This window comes from Mirounga angustirostris, unplaced genomic scaffold (assembly GCF_029215605.1).
Source record: "Mirounga angustirostris isolate CCGP_5_RB_7025 unplaced genomic scaffold, mMirAng1.0.hap1 SCAF_8, whole genome shotgun sequence".
Classification (NCBI taxonomy): domain Eukaryota; kingdom Metazoa; phylum Chordata; class Mammalia; order Carnivora; family Phocidae; genus Mirounga; species Mirounga angustirostris.
The window spans coordinates 125914830-125934834 of record NW_026991716.1 but is presented as its reverse complement, the minus strand read 5'-3'; the positions used below and the strand labels follow the sequence as shown (position 1 = coordinate 125934834).

General features: G+C 38.0%; 1 protein-coding gene across 8 annotated transcripts in view; it reads left to right on the top strand.

Annotated features, from left to right (window-relative positions):
• SHPRH (SNF2 histone linker PHD RING helicase) overlaps nucleotides 1-14585 on the top strand; it is a 93819-nt gene extending 79234 nt beyond the window's left edge. For 6 of the 8 annotated variants that reach the window (XM_064598193.1, XM_064598196.1, XM_064598191.1 and 3 more), the window contains 5 exons: nucleotides 4322-4414; nucleotides 5115-5201; nucleotides 5964-6142; nucleotides 11299-11379; nucleotides 12561-14585. In XM_064598193.1, coding sequence (XP_064454263.1) covers nucleotides 4322-4414; nucleotides 5115-5201; nucleotides 5964-6142; nucleotides 11299-11379; nucleotides 12561-12657 — 537 coding nt within the window. In that variant the 3' untranslated portion in view covers nucleotides 12658-14585. Of the gene's footprint in view, nucleotides 1-4321; nucleotides 4415-5114; nucleotides 5202-5963; nucleotides 6143-11298; nucleotides 11380-12488 lie in introns of all 8 variants that reach the window. The other 2 variants (XM_064598194.1, XM_064598195.1) reach the window with 2 other exon arrangements.
• Nucleotides 14586-20005: the final 5420 nt, after the last annotated feature.

Sequence of the window (20005 nt, the reverse complement as noted above, 5' to 3'; positions counted from 1 at the left end):
TTTTTAAGATTTTATTTATTTATTTGACAGAGAGAGACACAGTGAGAGAGGGAACACAAGGAGGGGGAGTGGGAGAGGGAGAAGCAGGCTTCCCGCTGAGCAGGGAGCCGGAGCCCCATGTGGGGCTCAATCCCAGGACCCTGAGATCATGTCCTGAGCCAAAGGCAGATGCTTAATGACTGAGCCACCCAGGCACCCCAAGAATACTTAATTTTTAAATCCAGTTGTCCTTCATCAAACATTTGTGAGTTACTGTAACTAATGTATATTAATAAAGCACTTTTGCTTACATTATTGGATTTAACACAACTGTGAACCACATACAGAGAGGTAGGAAAATATTGACAAAAATTTAACATATACAGTATATGAGAGATCCTATAAATCAGTAAGAAATGAAGACTTAGGTTTTTTTCTTCTTTAATTGGCAAAGGATATGAATACAGTTCCCAGAAGAAGAATTCTAAATGGCCAGTTAATGATATTCAAATTCAGTCTCATTTAGTCTACATTTGAAATGAAAATTTCACCTATCAGACTGGCAAAAATTTAAATTTTAACAACTGTGCAAAGAAAGAGACATTTTTAACCATTGGTAGTTAAAGGTTCCAGCATTTTTTTTAAAGATTTCATTTATTTATTAGAGAGAGAGAGAGAGAAGGAGCAGGGGGATGGGCAAAGTGAGAGGGAGAAGCAGACTCCCCGCAGAGCAGGAGCCATCATGGAGCTGGATCCCAGGACTCCCGAGTTCCGGCATTTTTAGATGGCAATTTGAAACACCAAAATCCAAGTATCTACTAACTTTTTTGAGTCTTTGACCAATAATTCCACTTTGATGTGCCCATCCAATAAAAATATTTTCACATGCATCCAAAGATATAAGAACAAGTATCACTGAAGTATTGTTTATAATGGCAAAAAAGAATGCAAAAATCTAAATGTATATTAATAAGCAAATATTTAATAAATTGTTCTACCCTAAATGTACAACTGTTGAGGTCAAGTAAAGTAAAAATCCTACATAAATAGATTGCTAAGATACAGTATTAAATGAAAAGGCCATTTTATAAAACATGTTTACAAATATTTGTGGAGTATGTGTGCATTTTTATATAAGCTTCTAAAATGCTTAAGGGGGTCTAACAGGATAAATGCCAATTCTTAGTGGTGTTTTGAGAGGGTAGAGCTTTAAGAAAAGATTTAGCTTCTTTAATTCTGTATATTTCTGTTAGCTTAGTTGTCCAGTAAGCATATTTTGCTTTTATGTAATTTTTTTAAAGTTATCCAAAAAGTGCTTGTGATAGATACAGTAAATAAGACAGAAACCAGATCCTTATCTAACTTCTATTCAGTTTTTCTCCTATAGTTTACTGCTTTTCTATGTTAACTTTTTAAAGGTCAGTAATCCTTCATTGTGCATAGCATTTTCTTTCCATTTAGCAACAAATTAGGAATTGTTATTAAAATAAACTCAACGGGGGCACCCTGGGTAGCACAATCGGTTGAGCATCCAACTCTTGGTTTCAGCTCAGGTCATGATCTCCGGGGTCATGGGATCGAGGCCGGTGTATGGCTCCGTGTTCAACGCAGAGTCTACTTAAGACTCTCTCCCCATCTCCTTCTGCCCGCCACCCCCCCCCACACACATACATGCACATGCTCGCTCACTCTCAAATAAATAAATAAATCTTTAATAAAATAAAATAAATTCAATATATCCTCTTGTAACTGGGAGGCAACATTTTTAATGACAATTTATGATAATTTAAATGTCTTCAAGTAGGGGCACCTGGGTGGCTCAGTCGTTAAGCGTCTGCCTTCGGCTCAGGTCATGATCCCAGGGTCCTGGGATCGAGCCCCGCATCGGGCTCCCTGCTCAGCCAGGAGCTGCTTCTCCCTCTCCCACTCCCCCTGCTTGTGTTCCCTCTCTAGCTGTCTCTCTCTATGTCAAATAAATAAATAAAATCTTTAAAAAAAAAATGTCTTCAAGTAGTCTAAAATAGGAAATCTTTTGTCCTGATAGAAACTTACCTAAACACAGTGGCCTAACATAAGGATTTTGCATTTATTGGATTTGTTTTTTAAAATTATGCAGAGCATGCATGCTCAAACCAAGACCTGCCAATATACACGGCCCACCCACTAAGAAGTCCATCCATTGTTCTCATTCTCAGTAACCACTTCTGCCCAAGTGGAAGAAAAGGGGTATTAAGGTAGTCTCACCCCCCCATGTAGCTTTATGCCAAGCAGAGCTTTGGATTTCTACACTTCTTATTATAGCTTTATGCCAAGCAGAGCTTTGGATTTCTACACTTCTTATTATTATTCTTTCATAGTGGCAGTAACTGGACTAGGACCAAATGGTTCCAAGCTGTGACATTTGCAAGGGATCATTGAAAGCTACCACTGAACTGTCCAAACTTTGATAAAAGCGAATGTTCTGGTCTTTTTCTTCCCAGAGTTAGCACTCTAGTTTGGAATGTTGCTTATAAAAGGTTATTATTATTATGTTTTCTTTTGAACTTTTCATAAGAAGCAGCTTAATAGATGGAAGGTTTTATAGTTATTATGGTATTTCATTTGAAAATATTTTTGAAAATGAGACCTTGCAAGGGATATGAATGTTTCTACCTGAACTCATTAAACAATATTTCATGCTGATTTCCTGCTTTCTCTCATTTGAGATAATTTTGCTCTATTTAAGACACTTTTTAGACTGAAACAGATCCTTTATATTTTTTAACCTTTCAAGTATAATTGGCAATCTGCATACCAGAGAAATAATTATGTAGACTCAGGATTTTAGTATTAGGGTTTTAAAACTTCTTCCATAATTCTGTCTTGCTAACTTAAAGTTGATATTCCTTTCTTGTTTCATTTACATATTTTACCTTTGATGTCTCTTTGTAAAAGTGGTGCGAGGAGTCGGTTTGAGGAGAAGAGTAATGCTGCTGTGAGAATATTTTTACTTCTTTTTGGTTAGATTTGCCCCCCTTGTGAGATTATCTGTGTCATTATCTGTGCTCGTATTTAATGTCTTAGAAAGATAATAAGTTGCTGAGTATCTACTCTGCCAAGTGTTGAGTTAAATGCTATACATGAATTGTGCAAGACTGTTGAATCACAGATCTGTACCTCTAAAACAAATAATGCAATATATGTGAAGAAAAAAAAAAGAAGAAGAAAAAGATAGCAGGGGGGGAAATCGGAGGGGGAGATGAACCATGAGAGACTATGGACTCTGAAAAACAAACTGAGGGTTCTAGAGGGGAAAGGTGTTGGGAGGATGGGTTAGTCTGGTGATGGGTATTAAAGAGGGCACGTTCTGCATGGAGCACTGGGTGTTACGCACAATCACGGAACACTGCATCAAAAACTAATGATGTAATGTATGGTGATTAACAACAATAAAAAATTTTTTTTAATTCAATAAAATAAAAAAAAATACTATACATGTATTTCTCATTTAACCATCACAGCAATCTTTGGAAATAGAATTATCCTCCCTATTTGGCAGATGAGGCAGCTAAGCCTTGGGAAGGTTAGTTTGCAAAATACAGAACTGGCTGGTCAATTTTGAATTTAGATTTTTCTCAAAATCCCATGCCCTTAATATCTTCATGTCATGCCATCTCCCAGAACATTCCAGGAGGAAAACTTTCAATGAAGGCTACAAAAACATTTGCTCATTTCCTCATTTTGTTATTTCTTCATTTTTTTTTTCCTTTTCATACTTTTATGATGGAAATGATTATGGAAAATGCAAAAACCACTCACTGAGTGTTTTATCTAGCTTTGTAGAAATCTGTTGCTGTCCAAGTGGATGTCATGTGTACCTCTGTCACTATCCTTTGTAATTCCCTTGCAGGAAAGGATCCTTGCTGGGTTGGATCCTTCAGTTTGCTTACATTGGAATTTTGGAATTTTGATTCATTGTATTCTTAACATTTCTAATGCCCTGATATCTGAAGTGAAGAGTGTTTTTAATATAAATTGTGCTTATCTAAAATAACAAAATCTTATAACTACAAATCCTAACCACTTTAACCTAAAAATCTTCTCTTCGGGATCATAGCACTGTATGACTTTCTAATGTGTTTCATATTCAGTTTTCCTGGTGTGTAAGTTCTACAGCTTCTACAGTTTGAGGCTAAAGAAAATTTCCAGCAAATACAAAGTAAAGAGTACACACATACTCACCTGATAGTTTGTTTTGATGCACATGTAGTTTTGGTAATACAAGTGGTTTATATTGGTTTTCCTTTCCACTATAAATTAGATTTTATTTGGTAGTGATGTGTCTTCTTGTTTGTGTTCAAAGGGCAGCCATTCTACAAAAGTGGAAGCTGTGGTCAGAACTCTGATGAGAATCCACCTTAGAGACCCAGGCGCTAAAGCACTCGTCTTCTCAACGGTACAGTCAACGTTTTCATCCTGAGTCTTAGCTCGCACTGGCTTTCTGTCTCTAATCAGTTTATATCTGAGAACTCATGTTTAATGTTCACCCTAATATAGTTGAGATTTAGAATTACTGCTAGATTATCCATGTTCGGGTTTTTTTCGTCCATAGGATAGAATTATTTTTAGAGAAATTTGGTGGTGTTTTACAAGGCAATTTCTATAGCTACATTTCCTGTTAATATGTTTTATGGGGAATTTCTAATATTAATATGTTAAAAATTAGAATCTATAACCTTGGAAGTCTCATTTCACAAGTGAAATTGGTCATTTGAGAAAAAGAAAGTTAAAGTAACCCACTGAATAAAATACCGAGTAAAAATTCTGGTTTTTATTTTTAAAAGGTAAACAACTATATCCATTAAGCACTCCATTATTTATTTTCTATTATTTATGTTTATCTTAATTCAGTTCCCAAAGACACCCATGTCTTTTACCCTGTCTTTAACCAGCATGTGATTTAAAACAAATGGGGGAGGGGGACCACTTCCAATTTGGTAGTATGAAATACTGTTGATGGAACCACATTTGAAGGTTTGTTTTTATATTTTCTAATTCTGAGGTACAAAGTTATTTAGATTTAGTCCCTTTTCAACTCCTTTTTATATGAAAGCTATGTGTAAATATTTGTTTTCTTATTGTTTTATGTGTTCTAGTGGCAAGATGTATTAGATATTATTTCAAAAGCCCTCACTGACAACAACATGGAATTTGCTCAGATCAGCCGTGTTAAGACATTTCAGGTATGTCAAGAAGATTTTTCTTGCTTTGAGGTGGGGGGGGCGGTGGTTGGATTTAGTTGCAAATTGAAACTGCTATTCATAGCTTACTTGCATTTATTGTCTTGTGTAAGGGTTTCAGTTATTGATTCATTATAAAATGAACATCAAAAGCAAAGTAGCGAAACTGTAATTACTTTCTATCCATTTATACCCATAGCAAGATCATTTTTTTTAAAGATCTTGTGACTTGAGGTTGTTTGCTTCTCTAGAGGAAAAGATGGCCTATGATACACCTGTTGAATGGACAGGGCCCTCATGCTGGGATTAGGTCCTCAAGACACTGCCAGGCAAAACTCCATATGGTCAAATTCCTTATGCTACACTGAGCACAACAACAGGTGCAACCCTAAGAGACAAAAACAGAAAGACAAAGTGGAAACGTAGCAGATTCATGTCTCTGATCTCCTCCTCACTCGGACACACTCTTTCTCATTCTCTCTCTTTTTTCCAAGCTCATGTAGTTTAATTTGCATACATCATGCACATGTATCTTGTGCTTCCACTGTATCAGAAAAAAACAAGAGAGTTCATGTGACACTTCTCCTCATGAAGTCAGGCAACAAGTTTGCATTTTCTAAAATTGGTGATTTTACATTTTATTGTCTTAATTGTTACATTTCACAATGACCTGGATGCTATTAGGCTTCTTAATATGAACTACAATATACTGCTCTTATTTTTAAGTGATCCAACTAAAATTTAAATGTGCCTTTCTTTTCTTAGGAGAACCTTTCAGCATTTAAACATGATCCTCAAATCAATATTCTGCTGCTGCCCCTGCACACTGGTTCTAATGGATTAACTATCATTGAAGCAACTCATGTTCTCTTGGTGGAGCCCATATTGAACCCCGCCCATGAGCTTCAGGCCATTGGAAGGGTGCACCGAATTGGACAAACAAAGTAAGGACTAAAATTAGCATCAGTTATATTTGCTTCAAGTTTCTGAGATACAAGTCGGTATTTAAACTCTTCATTTATGTTCATTATAACCTATTCATTTTTAATCACTTATTTATTAAATTTTCAAGTATATGACCAAAAGACATTTTGAGATTTCCAACTCTCCCTCCTCCAAACAGCAAATCCCCGAATTCTCCCAGATTTTTGTCTTCCCTCCTTCAGTCTACCGGATCACTTCACCAAAACAGTTTCTTTTTTTTTTTTTTTTTTAAAGATTTTATTTATTTATTTGCGAGAGAGAATGAGAGACAGAGAGCACGAGAGGGAGGAGGGTCAGAGGGAGAAGCAGACTCCCCGCTGAGCAGGGAGCCCGATGCGGGACTCGATCCCAGGACTCCAGGATCATGACCTGAGCCGAAGGCAGTCGCTTAACCGACTGAGCCACCCAGGCGCCCACCAAAACAGTTTCTTAAAATATTTAAGATAGCTGCGAGTTGAAGGCATCCATCATGACTTTGAGAAGAATTGATTTTTGATTGTCTAAAGTAGCCTGTATTTAAAAGAAGGCATAACTCATTCATGACTCCTTTTTAAATTCTTCCCCTTAGAAAAAGTCCCGTGGGTCTATTCTAAGAGTTAATTAGATTTAGTTTAGGCCCAGCCTAATACTGGGCCCAAACCTAGTGGTGTATATTGTGTAATATCTACTACTTTTATTCAAATATCAGAATAGACAGTTATCCTTCATAAGACCTCTTAGATGTATTACCTCCTAGATGTTAGCTGCCTTGAATATTTAAAAAAATGCACACTGAGTACTCACTGAATAAATATTGAGTGAACTATTTGTCACTCGTTACACTAGATACTGAAGACTCAAATTGAGTAAGAGATAATCTGCTCCCCCAAGGAGGTCACTGTGTAGTACAAGAAATATTGCAGTAGAGTGTGAAAAAATAGAAGTACTATGGTAATAAAGAAGGGAGTGATTGGTTGTGCCTAGAGAGTCAGGGAAGGCTTCATTAGGTTGAATCTTGAAGGATTAATTATTTCAAAGCTGGGCTGAAAAAGGGTACTCACACAGCCAAAGAGAGTTGCATGTACAGGAACACAAGAGATAAACACCATGATATTTCCAGGGACTAGAAAGAGTTTGGAATTGCTGGGGTATAGAGTATGTGGAGAGGAGTGACAGGAAATGCCATCTTATATGACATACTCAAAAAACTGGGATTGCTCTGTAAGCAATTGCCAAGAGAACAAATGAGGACTTTAATTTTCAGCAGAAAAGAGACATGTTCATCAAACAAACCTGTAGTAAAATATGGCAAAGTAACATAACCGTAATAAACGCACTCTTGTTCTAAGTACTGTCAAGTGTCATTTAAAATGCAGCTTTATCTTATTTGGTTGGTGTTTTGGGGTTTTTGTTTTGTTTTGTTTTTTCTTATATTTTTAAACATTGCTTTCTGATCAGTGTTTTCCAAAGCATAGACTGGATTCAACTCAGATGTAAGACCACAGTCTAAAAAGGCCATTCAACACTACCTGACCGTCCTACTATGCTTCCCTAGTAGATAGATTCTTCCACTTTCTGAAGAGACTATCTTAAAAGTCTTCTGTAACCACTGCCCCACCAATGACAGTCTTGCCTCATACGTAGAAAACAGATGAAGTCCAATATGAAGCATCTCATCTTTTTATCACCAGCTTGAACAGTCTACCTGCATCAATACCCACATACTTCATGCAGTAAATTTTTATTGAACACCTTCTGAGATGCCCTCATGGAACCTAAATTCTAGTTACGACAGTTGGTAGAGAGACAGATAGGAAACAATAACATAAGTGAAATATATGCTATGTTAGGAGCTGGAAAAGTAGAGCAGGGTAAGGAGGATTAAGAGTGCATTTGGCTAGGGGCCCCTGAGTGGCCCAGTTGGTTAAATGTCTGACTCTTGATCTCAGCTCAGGTCTTGATCTCTCTTTAAAAAAAAAAAAAAGTACATTTGAGCAGGATAGCATGAAAGATTTTTTTTTTTTTTTTGAGAGGGAGAGAAAGCAGGGTTGGGAGCAGAGGGAGAGGGAGAATCTTCAGCAGGCTCCATGGAGCCCAACGCGGGGCTCTACCATGACCTGAGCCAAAATTAAGAGTCGGAAGCTTAACCCACTGAGCCACCCAGCATGCAAGATTTTTATGGGGAAGTTAACATCTGAACAAAGACTTGAAAGAGATGAGAAAGCCGTGCACATGTCATGGGGAATAATATTCAGGCAGCACACTCAGTGCAAAGACCCTGTCAGGAGTATACCTGGTATGTTTGAGAAATAGCAAGAAGCCAGAGTTGCTGAAGCAGAATAAGCAGAGAAAAGTGGGAGGTGAAGTCAGAGAGCCAGTAGGAGAGGGGATTTTATAGGGCCTAGAAGGTCACCATGAGGACCTTGCTTTCACTGTGTATGAGATAGGGAGCCAACAGAAGGCTTTGAGCGGAGAAGCAACAAGTCCTAACTTAAGTTTTGAGAGACTCATTCTGAGTGCTCTGTTCAAGACCAGGGGAGTAGAAGCAGGGAGAACAGTTAGGAGGCTGTTGTGTAGTCCTGGTAAGAGTTAAAGGTGACTTGGACCATGGTAGCAGCAGTGGAACTGGTGAGAAGTGGTCAGCATATTTTAAGGGTAGAACCAATAGTTATTGTGGACAGACCGGACATGGGATGTGAGCAAGTCAAGGTCAATGCCGTGGTTTTTTGACCTAGACAACTGAAAGGATGAAGTAGCCTTCAGCTGAGCTGGGGAAGACTACAGGGTAGAGCAGGTTTGGTGAGGGGAAAACAGAAACTTATTTTAAATAGAAATTTGAGATGTTTACTGATATTTATTAGACAAATGGAGATAGATATTCTGTAATTGGATATATAAGTCTCAAGTTCAGGAGAAGTCTGTGCTAGAGATACATTTGAAAATCAACAGCATGAAAATGGTATTTTTAAGTCACAGGACTGAGTGAGATGACCTAGGGAATAGGTGTGGGTAGAGAAGAGGACCAAAGACTGGACTCCAGAGCACACCAAAGTTAAGGACTGTGGGAGAGGAGAAGGAACCAGCCAAGGTAACAGATAAAGATCAAACAATGAGTTGGGAAGAAAACCAGAAGAAAGAGGTTCCTGGGAGTCAAGTAAAGAAATGTAATTCAAGAAGGATATGCCCGACTATATTTCATGTACTGTTAAAATGTCAAGTAAGATAAAGATTGAGAATTAACCCTTAGATTTAGCAGCATGGAAATCGAAACCAGTTTTGGTAGTGATCTGACTATAAGAGAGAATAGGCTTTTATTTATTTATTAATAAACACTTACCTAACAGAGAGGGGTTAAGTAACTTGTCCAGGGTCACATAGCTAGCAGAAGTGGTGGCGGGTTTCAAACACAGCTGCTCTGCCTCCCCAGCCTCTCCTTTTAAGCACAGTGCTCTGCTGCCTCTGCATCGCTGGTAGGACTCGGATTTTGAGCATTTTTGCTGCAAAGAGCAGAGAAAAGGAAGAGCATGAGATCAAGAGATTTTGTTATTGTTGTTTCCTTTCATGTGGGAGAAATAATGGAGTGATTCATTAGAAACGGAGGACTAGTGAAGCAAGAGAGAGGAGAGAGTGCCAGAATAATGCTCGAGTGCAAGCCTTGCTTGTAGGAAGGGGTACGGATATTTCCTCTGTAGCAATAAGCAGGAAGGCACAGTATGTTCCTTCCCTTTTATTACAGTGGGAGAAGTGTCCCTTTTCTTTCAAAAGCCAGCCATTCCACTTGTCATGGGTCCCCTCCCTTCTCAAGGACATTGCTCTTGTAAGACATGACCACATAAGTATGGCTTCATATCATCTGTCTTTAGAAACCCCCCTCCATTCCACCTCCACCCCCACGTTCTTCCCCCTCCCCCTCAGCCTTCCTGGTTGGGTTTTTGTCCTCACTGTGCCACTGAAATGAGCTTCATAATGTTATTGACCGACTTCTTGCCAGTGGTCCCTGAGGGTTTTGTACTCACCTACACTTCCTAGATGAGCTTATCCAGTCCTAGAGCTTTAAGTAGCATTTATATGTGGATGACTCTCAGACATACGTCCCCAGTCCAGACATGCCCCTTCAGCTCCTGTCTCAGACTCACATACCCATTTCTGTTGTTTCACACATATCTGGATTCCACCTCCCCTTGGATACCTAGATAATGGAAAACTCAGGTTTAACATGGTAAAAGAAAGTGTATTCCTACTGCACTCCCACCCACCCCCACCCTCCCCATCTTATAATCTGACTCTCTCATCTGTAGTTTCTCAGACCATAAATCCAGAACTTTTCGCTACTTCCTCTCTTCGTGCCACACATCCAAACCATCACTGAAGTCTTGCCAACTCTACCTGCCAAAGATATTCCAGACCGTCTGCTACTTTTTCCACTGATAAAACCAGAGCACAGCCCACCCTCTTAGCTGGACTCCTACAGAACTCCTTAACTGGCTTCTTGGCCTTCACTTTTGCTACCTAACAGTCCATCCCCCAAGCAGCAGCCAAAGGGATGTCTAAAGTATAATCCAGTATTAAGTCAAATCACACATAAAACCCACAGATGGCTTCCCCTTAGTACCACGATAAAATCCAGATTCCTGCCATATCCCTCCAGACCCTACGTGATCTGCTCCCTGCCCACTCTCCAGTCTCACTTCTACTCTCTACCCCTCCATTACAACACACTTCTGCCATGCGAGGCTTCTTTCTGCCCTTCGAACATTTTAAGCTTGTTCCAAGCATGTTCTCTTCCCAAGAGCTTGCATTTATTTATTGTTGCTTCTGTTTGGATGCTCTTTCTGCTTCTTGGCTTATTAGCAGCCTCATTCCATCAGTCATGTTTCAACTCAGATGTTAGCTTCCTTGTGGCGTTATCTGTGCCATCCAGTTTATGTGTTTATTGTGTCTCCCCTCATTAGAATGTTAGTTCATTAAAACTAGTTTGTTTTATTCACTGCTGACCGCCCCCTTCCCAGCTCCTTGATTAGTATCGGCCACAGTGGGTGCCACATGACTGATGAATATAGCGTATAATATGTGAAGTCTTATTTGTTCTAAATGGTTTTAGATGTTTTTAAACTTATCATTATTTTGTACCTTCTAGACCTACTATTGTACACAGATTCTTAATTAAGGCAACAATAGAAGAAAGAATGCAAGCAATGCTGAAAACTGCTGAGAAGAGGTAGGTAACAATCTCCTACAAGCCGATGGGTGTTTCCTGTTTATATAAGGTTATGTACGTGTTTGGGACTTCTTCACTTAGATGACCAGATAACTTTTTAAAAGCAAGATAGGACATTTTACCTATCTAAAATTTCCCAGTTAATGCTCTAGACATCCTATATTTGATTTCATTTATTAATAGGGATTGTAAAGTTTAAAAATATTTAAACTGCCCTACATTTCTTTGCCATCTTGGATTACTTTTTAAAGAAATCTATCTTTATGCCCATCCTAAAAGCCTTAGTCTGATATCTGTAAAAGGAAACTTACAGTGTTGCTTTATACATCACACATGTTAGTCACATGCACATAGGAAGATCTGGACTTAAAACTCAGCTGGTGATTTTAATATTTGTTCCAAAGGCAGAACAGAAGCAGAGAGACCAGAGTAGCCTTAATTTTAAAAACTTAGAATTATAAAACTTTAGAATTATAAAACTTTCTAATATTTATTCCGTAATTTTCTTCCAAGTCATTTTGAAAACATAAACCAATGCTTTACTACATCCTTACGAGATAGGTATGGTTGGCAGATATGGAGGAATGATTGATTGCCTTGGGGGGATGTCTCTACAGAGGCACTGTGCATAGCAAAGACGCAGTTTGAAACCAGAAATCTCCTTCCATTGGTGGTTTATGGGAAGGAAAGAGTCTACCATGAAAGCCGTTTTCATCAGACATCAAGGTTTCTTATTGTTGATGTTTCCATGTGTAACAGGATTCAGCGATTATAGTTAAGCTGCTTAAATAAAATAGCATTTAGAAGAGCTATCGAAATTCTCTTGAAATACACTAACTTTGGGAAGTAAGAAATTCTAAGGTGAGAGCCTTAGCAGTAGTTGGCATGGGTTTTGTTTCTTTGTTTTAGGAATTGTGGAGAGAAAAGACATTTTATAACAAAGCCTAAAAGTGCTATACAGAAGTCTTCACTAATTTTGACGAGATCTAACAATGATCCTATCACTGACTTTGTTCTTGGAGGTTCTTGTGGCTCACTTACAAACACTGATGAGGAAATATGTTTTTATAAGAATATTCTTATATCATTATGTCTTAATATTATTATAGGACAAGAGCAAAATATAACACAAATGTAATCATTTATTATTTCTGACTCTACTCACTTGGAAAATCCTACAGTCACACGAACTCATCGGTGAAGCATCCAGAGGCCTCCGTCTTAACCTTGGCTGATCTGGCAGACCTGTTTACCAAAGAAACTGAAGAACTTGAATGAAGTACACTTGGTTCAATCCAGACTTTAATGTATTTAAATTTTTCATAGCTTATAGAGTAAAGTTATAAGTAAAAAATCCAGTAGATGTCAGTAAATACTGTTCTTCATTGAATGAATTTCTTTTTTTAAGTTGTATGGCGTCCTAGTAGTTACTGAGTTCTTTCCAATTCTCTTGTTTCCAAAAGATCTATAAAGATTTTTAATTTTACACTCCTAATAGAACATTTATTTTTGTCCCAAAGAATATCTATATCTGATGAGGCAAGGGAATTAAGAGAGGTAATGTGTACTTTTCTTTTGATAAGATCAGTCTTAAAAAGAGTTGAAGTAAGGGAGAGAGTAAACTGGTCTAGTTTCATACCACCTAGTATATTTGACCCACTTAAACTCAGTTTTGGAAGGGCCTTCAGTACCTTTAGCACATGATTCACCAATATCTTGGTAGTAATATTTTAAGTAGTTGGTGAATTATATTAACTCCTAGTTATTTGAGTAGCTTTAGACTATAACTCCATGCATACTAACTTTACAGTAATACAATTCCTAATAATAAGTTAATATTAGACAAGTATTTATTTTCTCTGTATGTTGGTACTAAAAATTGAAACATTGAACACTTTTCTTATTTCTATGATGTGTTTAAGTAATGTCAGTGTAAGCAGTGAACTTTAAATAGCATTTTAAGTGTATCCATGTTTATCATAAAATTATCTAAACTGCTTTCTCTACTTTTAATTCTCCTTATCGTTTTTACATATTTTAAGATTGATGTATCTGTAAATGTTGCAATTTTTATAATTTTAGTTCTTAATCATTATAACACAGGTATGACAGGGTTTTGCTTTTTTTTTTTTTCTTTTAATCATTATTATACTGATGTCTTGGATTCTTTTCCTTTCCCGTGTTCTTTGGAAACTAGACTTTTAACCACTAGTATCTAAATTTGTGATAATTTGTTATTTTATTTCACTAGGACTTCTCTCAAGGACTAGTATTTGATCTTTGGAACAAGAGAATGTCGTATTTACATAAGCAAATAATTGCAACCGGTAACAACTGAGTGTTTCTTCTTCTGTGAAGAATCAATGGACTTTGAAATCACTAAATAAGGAGTAGCTTGTTTTATCCTAGCCATTTGATGTAATACAAATGTTCTTGTTTTGTTTTCTTTGAGCCTTCAGAGTTTTAAAATGACCCTCAGGACTCATTAGCTCCTACTTAGCTGCCCAGAAAACTGTAATAGAAATATCCCTTCTATCACATTTGTCCAAGAAGCTTTGGTGCTTAGTTAAGGTGCATTTTCTTATTCTAGGCCTATAGGGTGACATAATTCAACTGAAGAAAACACACACACATTTTTGGTGCTTATTCTTCAGTTGGAGGAAGATATGCATTGATTCTTTTATATGAAATTAAACAAAACTATTATTTTTGTAGCTCTTTACATATTATAAAGAGCTTTCCTGTACATTCACATTTAGCTTTAATTTGCCCAACAGTCCTATGAAGTTGATATAACTAATATCATACCTGTTCTGAAGTTAGAGAACCAAGGTTCAGAAATACAGAGAACTGTGTTTGTGACACGTAGCAAGGAAACAATGGAGCCCAGGTCCCGTGACACCCAATCTCATGGTCTTTCTCTAAATCTTATGTCATGCTGATGAGATTCAGAAGGCCCGTGGTTATAATTTAATGATGAGCATATTTCAGTATTTTTGTTTGTTTCCTAGTATTCCTTTTTGAGCTAAAGTTTTAGGGAATACAATTTGATATGCTTCGATTTTGTAAAAAAGGAAAAGCTATATATATATATATATACACACATATATATATATATATGTATGTATACCTATCTGTATTAGAGAAAAACTGTTCTTATTTATTTCTGTAAGATATCATTAATTAAATAAATATTTTAGTGGAAATTGAAATTTGGGGATTTATTAATTTCTGAGCCATACGACATACAGTATATTTTCTTGTTTTTTGTTTTGGTCTCTCAACAAAAGGTGTCAAAATTGTTTATACTATAGAATTCTGTATTTTATAGACATTTATTATTTCTTCAAAACAGTTGTAGCAGTTCTTCCAGACAGTTGTTCAAAGCAAATACAGGTCTAATCCCCACATCTTCTTGGCTGCAAACAAAGGACTTTCTTGTTTCCTTCTTCCATCATTTTATATTTTCTGAACTATCATTGTGCTCACAAATAGTTGTTCCGAAGTAGGTGCTGTACTAAGGGACCTGTGAGAAAAAACGAGATCGTGCCAATCCTTAAAGAGCTTAAATGTGTTTGGCTCTGGGGAAGCATTCTCTGTTAAGTGAATCTAAGTGAGCTTATTAGGACTGAAAAGATGGGGTATATACAATTAAAACACATGTGCCGAATTCCATAATCCTTTGCCTCAAACCCAGATAGCTTCCCTGTTTATTGCAGCTTCAGCTTTTCTCTTGGTATGTGATTGCTGCAGAATGATCCATGTGTTTGGTTTTTTAAGAATTCCTTCTTTTCAAGTCAATAACAATAAACTAAAAACGATCGACATTTGATAATTGAACATGTAACCACAAATGCTTTACGAATAATTATCAAACTCACAGTACTCATCAAAATATTTAGGAATGGAATTGAGCGATGCATGATTAATTAGTCCTCAACTTAAGCTGCCCTTTCAAGTGGACAAAGGAACAAATAAATCTTTTGAATATTCTGCTCTCATTTACTAGATATAGTACATTAAAGATTTAGTGTAGGGGCGCCTGGGTGGCTCAGTCATTAAGCGTCTGCCTTCGGCTCAGGTCATGATGCCAGGGTCCTGGGATCGGGTCCCACATCGGGCTCCCTGCTCGGCAGGAAGCCTGCTTCTCCCTCTCCCACTCCCCCTGCTTGTGTTCCCTCTCTCGTTGTCTCTCTCTGTCAAATACATAAAGTCTTTAAAAATAAAAAATAAAGATTTAATGTGCTTGAATTCTTTGTTCATTAAGCTACAGAATAGACTTTTTGAAATGCAAAAATCACCTATGCTAATGACCGCAGGCTCAGTGGGTAGAGCATGTGAGTCCTAATCTTAGGGTCATGAGTTTGAGCCCCATGTTGTGCATGGAGCCTACTTTAAAAAGTATCTTTCGGGGCGCGTGGGTGGCTCAGTTGGTTAAGCGACTGCCTTTGGCTCAGGTCATGATCCTGGAGTCCCAGGATCGAGTCCCGCATCAGGCTCCCTGCTCGGCAGGGGGTCTGCTTCGCCCTCTGACCCTCCCCCCTCTCATGTGCTCTCTTTCTCATTCTCTCTCTCTCTCAAATAAATAAAATCTTACAAAAAAAAAGTATCTTTCAGTTTTTCTAGAATTTAAATAAAATACCCCCAATAACATGTCATTTCATAATTTTTAACTGGCATGCCAATATAAAAATGAAATGCCATTAAAACAGTACAGTATAAGCAATGTACTTTGAGCCTGTCTACTCTGGTAAAGGAAATGTAATCTTTAATAATATTTCTTCAAAGTGGAACCAATTAACTATATTTTATAAAATTTATGAGGATCTGGGGAATGTAGCTCTGTTACATTGTGAAGCCCACAAGAATGTTACCACATTAAGGGCTGAATATGAACCACTTGAAAGCCTTCCTTTAGAGGAGGAGTTTGCAGGTAACTGATAATCCAAGGAGAATTCCTAGTCTTGTGATAGGTATGCAGTGTTGCATCTGAATTCTAGAACATACCGTATCACATACAGAAAATAACATAACTTAAGTCTTCCCTTGCCTTCAGCCAGCCTTTCAGGGACACGCGTATCATGTCTTTGAAGGTCCCACACCATCCCTTGGATCCTATTCATTATTTAGGATCAGTGACTTAAGACTGTTTTGTTTGCTGAAACTGACCTTTGTTATATTGAAACAATCCTTTGTACTGCAGCTTATATTTGCAACTACTTTTTCTTGCAAACTAGAAATGAAATTTAGCCTCCTTTATCTGTATGATCCTTTGTATTGGTGTCTATTGTTATTAAATTGTTCAGTAACTTTTCTTTCTTCCTATCAAATAACCCATCCCTTTAGCCTTTTCTTAAGGGTCTTCCTCCAAAGCCCTTTGGTATCTTTGTCTCCTGGAAACCTGTTCTTATTTATGCTCCACGCCCCTGATACCAAGGACCAATTTTGTATGTGTGAGATCTTTTCAGATCTGTGATTTGTATCCCAGCACCGTTCTGATTATTGACCCCTCCAGTGCCTTATAGAGCAAGTATCTGTGCCCAAATTTCCCTAGAAATCTAGTTTCTCCTCACTTTATTAATAATTTATTTAGAGTATGTCTGTGGAGATTACCTGTGTTTAGTTTCTTTGAAGACCATTGAGTTTAAATTTACCACATCCCTAATTCTGTACTCAGAACTACAAAGGCACGTTATGCCCCTTCTGTTTCCCAGCTTCCTATGATCAAATGAGTGCTACATCCAGTTATTTTTTCAGACTCTTCATAAAAACTTCCATTGACTAAGATGAGAGCATTATTGCCTGTTGATTGTGTTGAAAATATTTTCCTTTGGCTGTCACGAAAAGATGTCTTTGGTAAATGCAAACCTGTGTTTAAGAAGAGAATGTATTTTAGTGCCTGATCTGGCTTTGTTGTATCAGAATGTTTGTCAGTGATTAGTTATTAAACTATTAAGCATCATTGTGGAATGTTGTATTTATTTAAAACTTCCTCAGTGCTTCTCACTTTTTTTTTTTTAAGTCTCTAATTGATAATCAGGTTACTGCTTTTATTCTGCAGGTGACCATTCTACCCTGCTTCCCACATCACATGATGGCTTACCAGCATGATATGGTACAAATAAATACATAGCACTTCTATCTTCCTATTAAGTTGCTGAGGACGACTCAGATAAGCAGACATCTAATTTATGCAGTAAGTTCTTTTAAAGGGATGATTATTTGTACTCATAATCTTTCTCTATGCATATGGCAAAAGATTAGCAAGTTTCATTCTTAAATGGTTTTGGTCTTTCAAGCATTAAGATAAAGATCTTTACTAAATAAACCACTTTTTAATTCTCTTCTTTCTTCCTTTCTTCCACTGTTCCTTCCTTTCTTCCTATCTGTTCTGTTCTTCCTCAGTTTTGAGACTGTATGTCTCTGTATCAGAAAAGTAGTTTATACCTAAAAAGGGTACTTATCAGACCCCTACCTAAACACTCCTAACCTGGAGTCAGTGGGCTCCTGGGGTGTGGGGGTTGGGGAAGAGGCTCCTCGGATGAGATTTAGAGGGCAACCGCCCCCCCCACCCCCAGCCACCACCCCCAAATTGTATACGGTCTGCAGCTCCCTGGAGAGAGTACACCGCACCTATAGCAGCCCAAACTAATGACATGACCCATATAAACAAAAGCCCTAAGGCCCTCAGTAATTTTGATACATATGCAGGTCCTGAGACCAAAAAGTTTGAGAACAACTACAATAGCCTATTTTTGAAGTATCTTCAGTTAGGTACTTACTTGTTCATTAAGATCAAGGGAGAGAATGGCAAAATTTTTCTAGCCTTGCCTGTAAGTTTGCTCTATGTACTTTGCTATATGCTGTATGTATTTTTGCTGATCACAGTCAAAAGCTTATGGTAAAAAACCTACCCACACAGCAGCAGCAGTATATGCAAGTTTGGTGGACTTGAATATAACAAGGAGTTCCATTTAATTTTGCATCATGCACCGTTGAAAAGAAATGGTTGAGTTGCATATAGCAGCTGACGTTTTAAACCAAAAGCTCTCTCCATATGAATGTAAAATGAAACAGTGATATGCCTTCTGTGACTACAGATAATTCTCACCTGTGATGGTGAGTTGTATGAGTCACCTCTGCTAGGCCACGGTCTCAGTCATTCAATCAAATATTAACCTGTGTGTTGCTGTGAAAGTGTTTTGTGGGTATGACTGAAGTCCATAATCAGCCAACTTAAAAGAGATTATTCTAGATGACCTTAATCGGCTTGATTCAATCAGCAAAAGGGCATTAGGAGGAGAAGGGAGACTTCCCAGAAGAAATTCCTCCTGTGGACAGCGGCTTCCACTCATGCCTGAGAGTTCCTGCCTGCCCTACAGACTTTGGACTTGCCCAAACTGACCTCCACGATCACAAGCCACTGCCCTGCGATAAATCCTTTAATATATCTCTCCTGCTGCTTTTGTGTCTCTGATCGAACCCTGACACGTACACCACCCTTGGGTGCCACTTTTAAATAGCATTGTAATAGTTCTTAGAAAATATACCCGAAAACTTTCAGACACATCCTAACCACTTATATACATGTATATACAATGAAAGTTGCGGGGGGGGGGGGGGGGGTGGAGAGAAAGCTTTTTTTTTTTTTTTTAAAGATTTTATTTATTTATTTGACAGGGACACAGCGAGAGAGGGAACACAAGCAGGGGGAGTGGGAGAGGGAGAAGCAGGCTTCCCGCAGATCAGGGAGCCCGATGTGGGGCTTGATCCCAGGACCCTGGGACCATTACCTGAGCCGAAGGCAGACGCTCAATGACTGAGCCACCCAGGCACCCCAAAAAAGGAAAGCTTTTAAAAAGAGTATCACTGGCGTCCATGATGCCCCCCAGTGTGACACAGACACATTCCAGGAACAGGCAAGGAGATCCATTAAGGTGTGGAAAGAAAATATTTGAACTTACATTTAGTGGGAGGATTATTTATAAAAAGAGAAATTAAACTTCCTTTTCTCTAATATGCAGATCGACAGGGACCCCCTTCTTCCCATCCACATATATGGCAGTCACATGTCACCTATGTAAGTGCAGATGGGCACTCTCGTACATCAGGCAAGGAAGGGTGAAGAGTTTCATTTTTGGGTCAAGATGTCGGTGGGGAGAAGCTAGGTCACCTTTGCTACTAAATGCAGAGGAGGGATGTATAACATCCAATATGATTTTGATTATCCGCAAGAAAGAACGTTTAGAAGGTAAAATAGGTACTCGAAGGAGATAGTGAAATCGTTTCTGGAAGATTTTAAGAAAAGGCTAGGGGCGCCTGGGTGGCTCAGTTGGTTAAGCGACTGCCTTCGGCTCAGGTCATGATCCTGGAGTCCCTGGATCGAGTCCCGCATCGGGCTCCCTGCTCAGTGAGGAGCCTGCTTCTCCCTCTAACCCTCCCCACCTCATGTACTCTCTCTCTCTCTCATTCTCCCTCTCTCAAATAAATAAATCTTTAAAAAAAAAAAAAAGAAAAAGAAAAGGCTAGGATTTTTATCTAACTGCAAGTGAACTCTAAGGTTCTTTTAAGTCCCTTAGTTAAATATGTATTTCCCATTTGAGGTTTTTGTTTTCTTTCTCCGAAA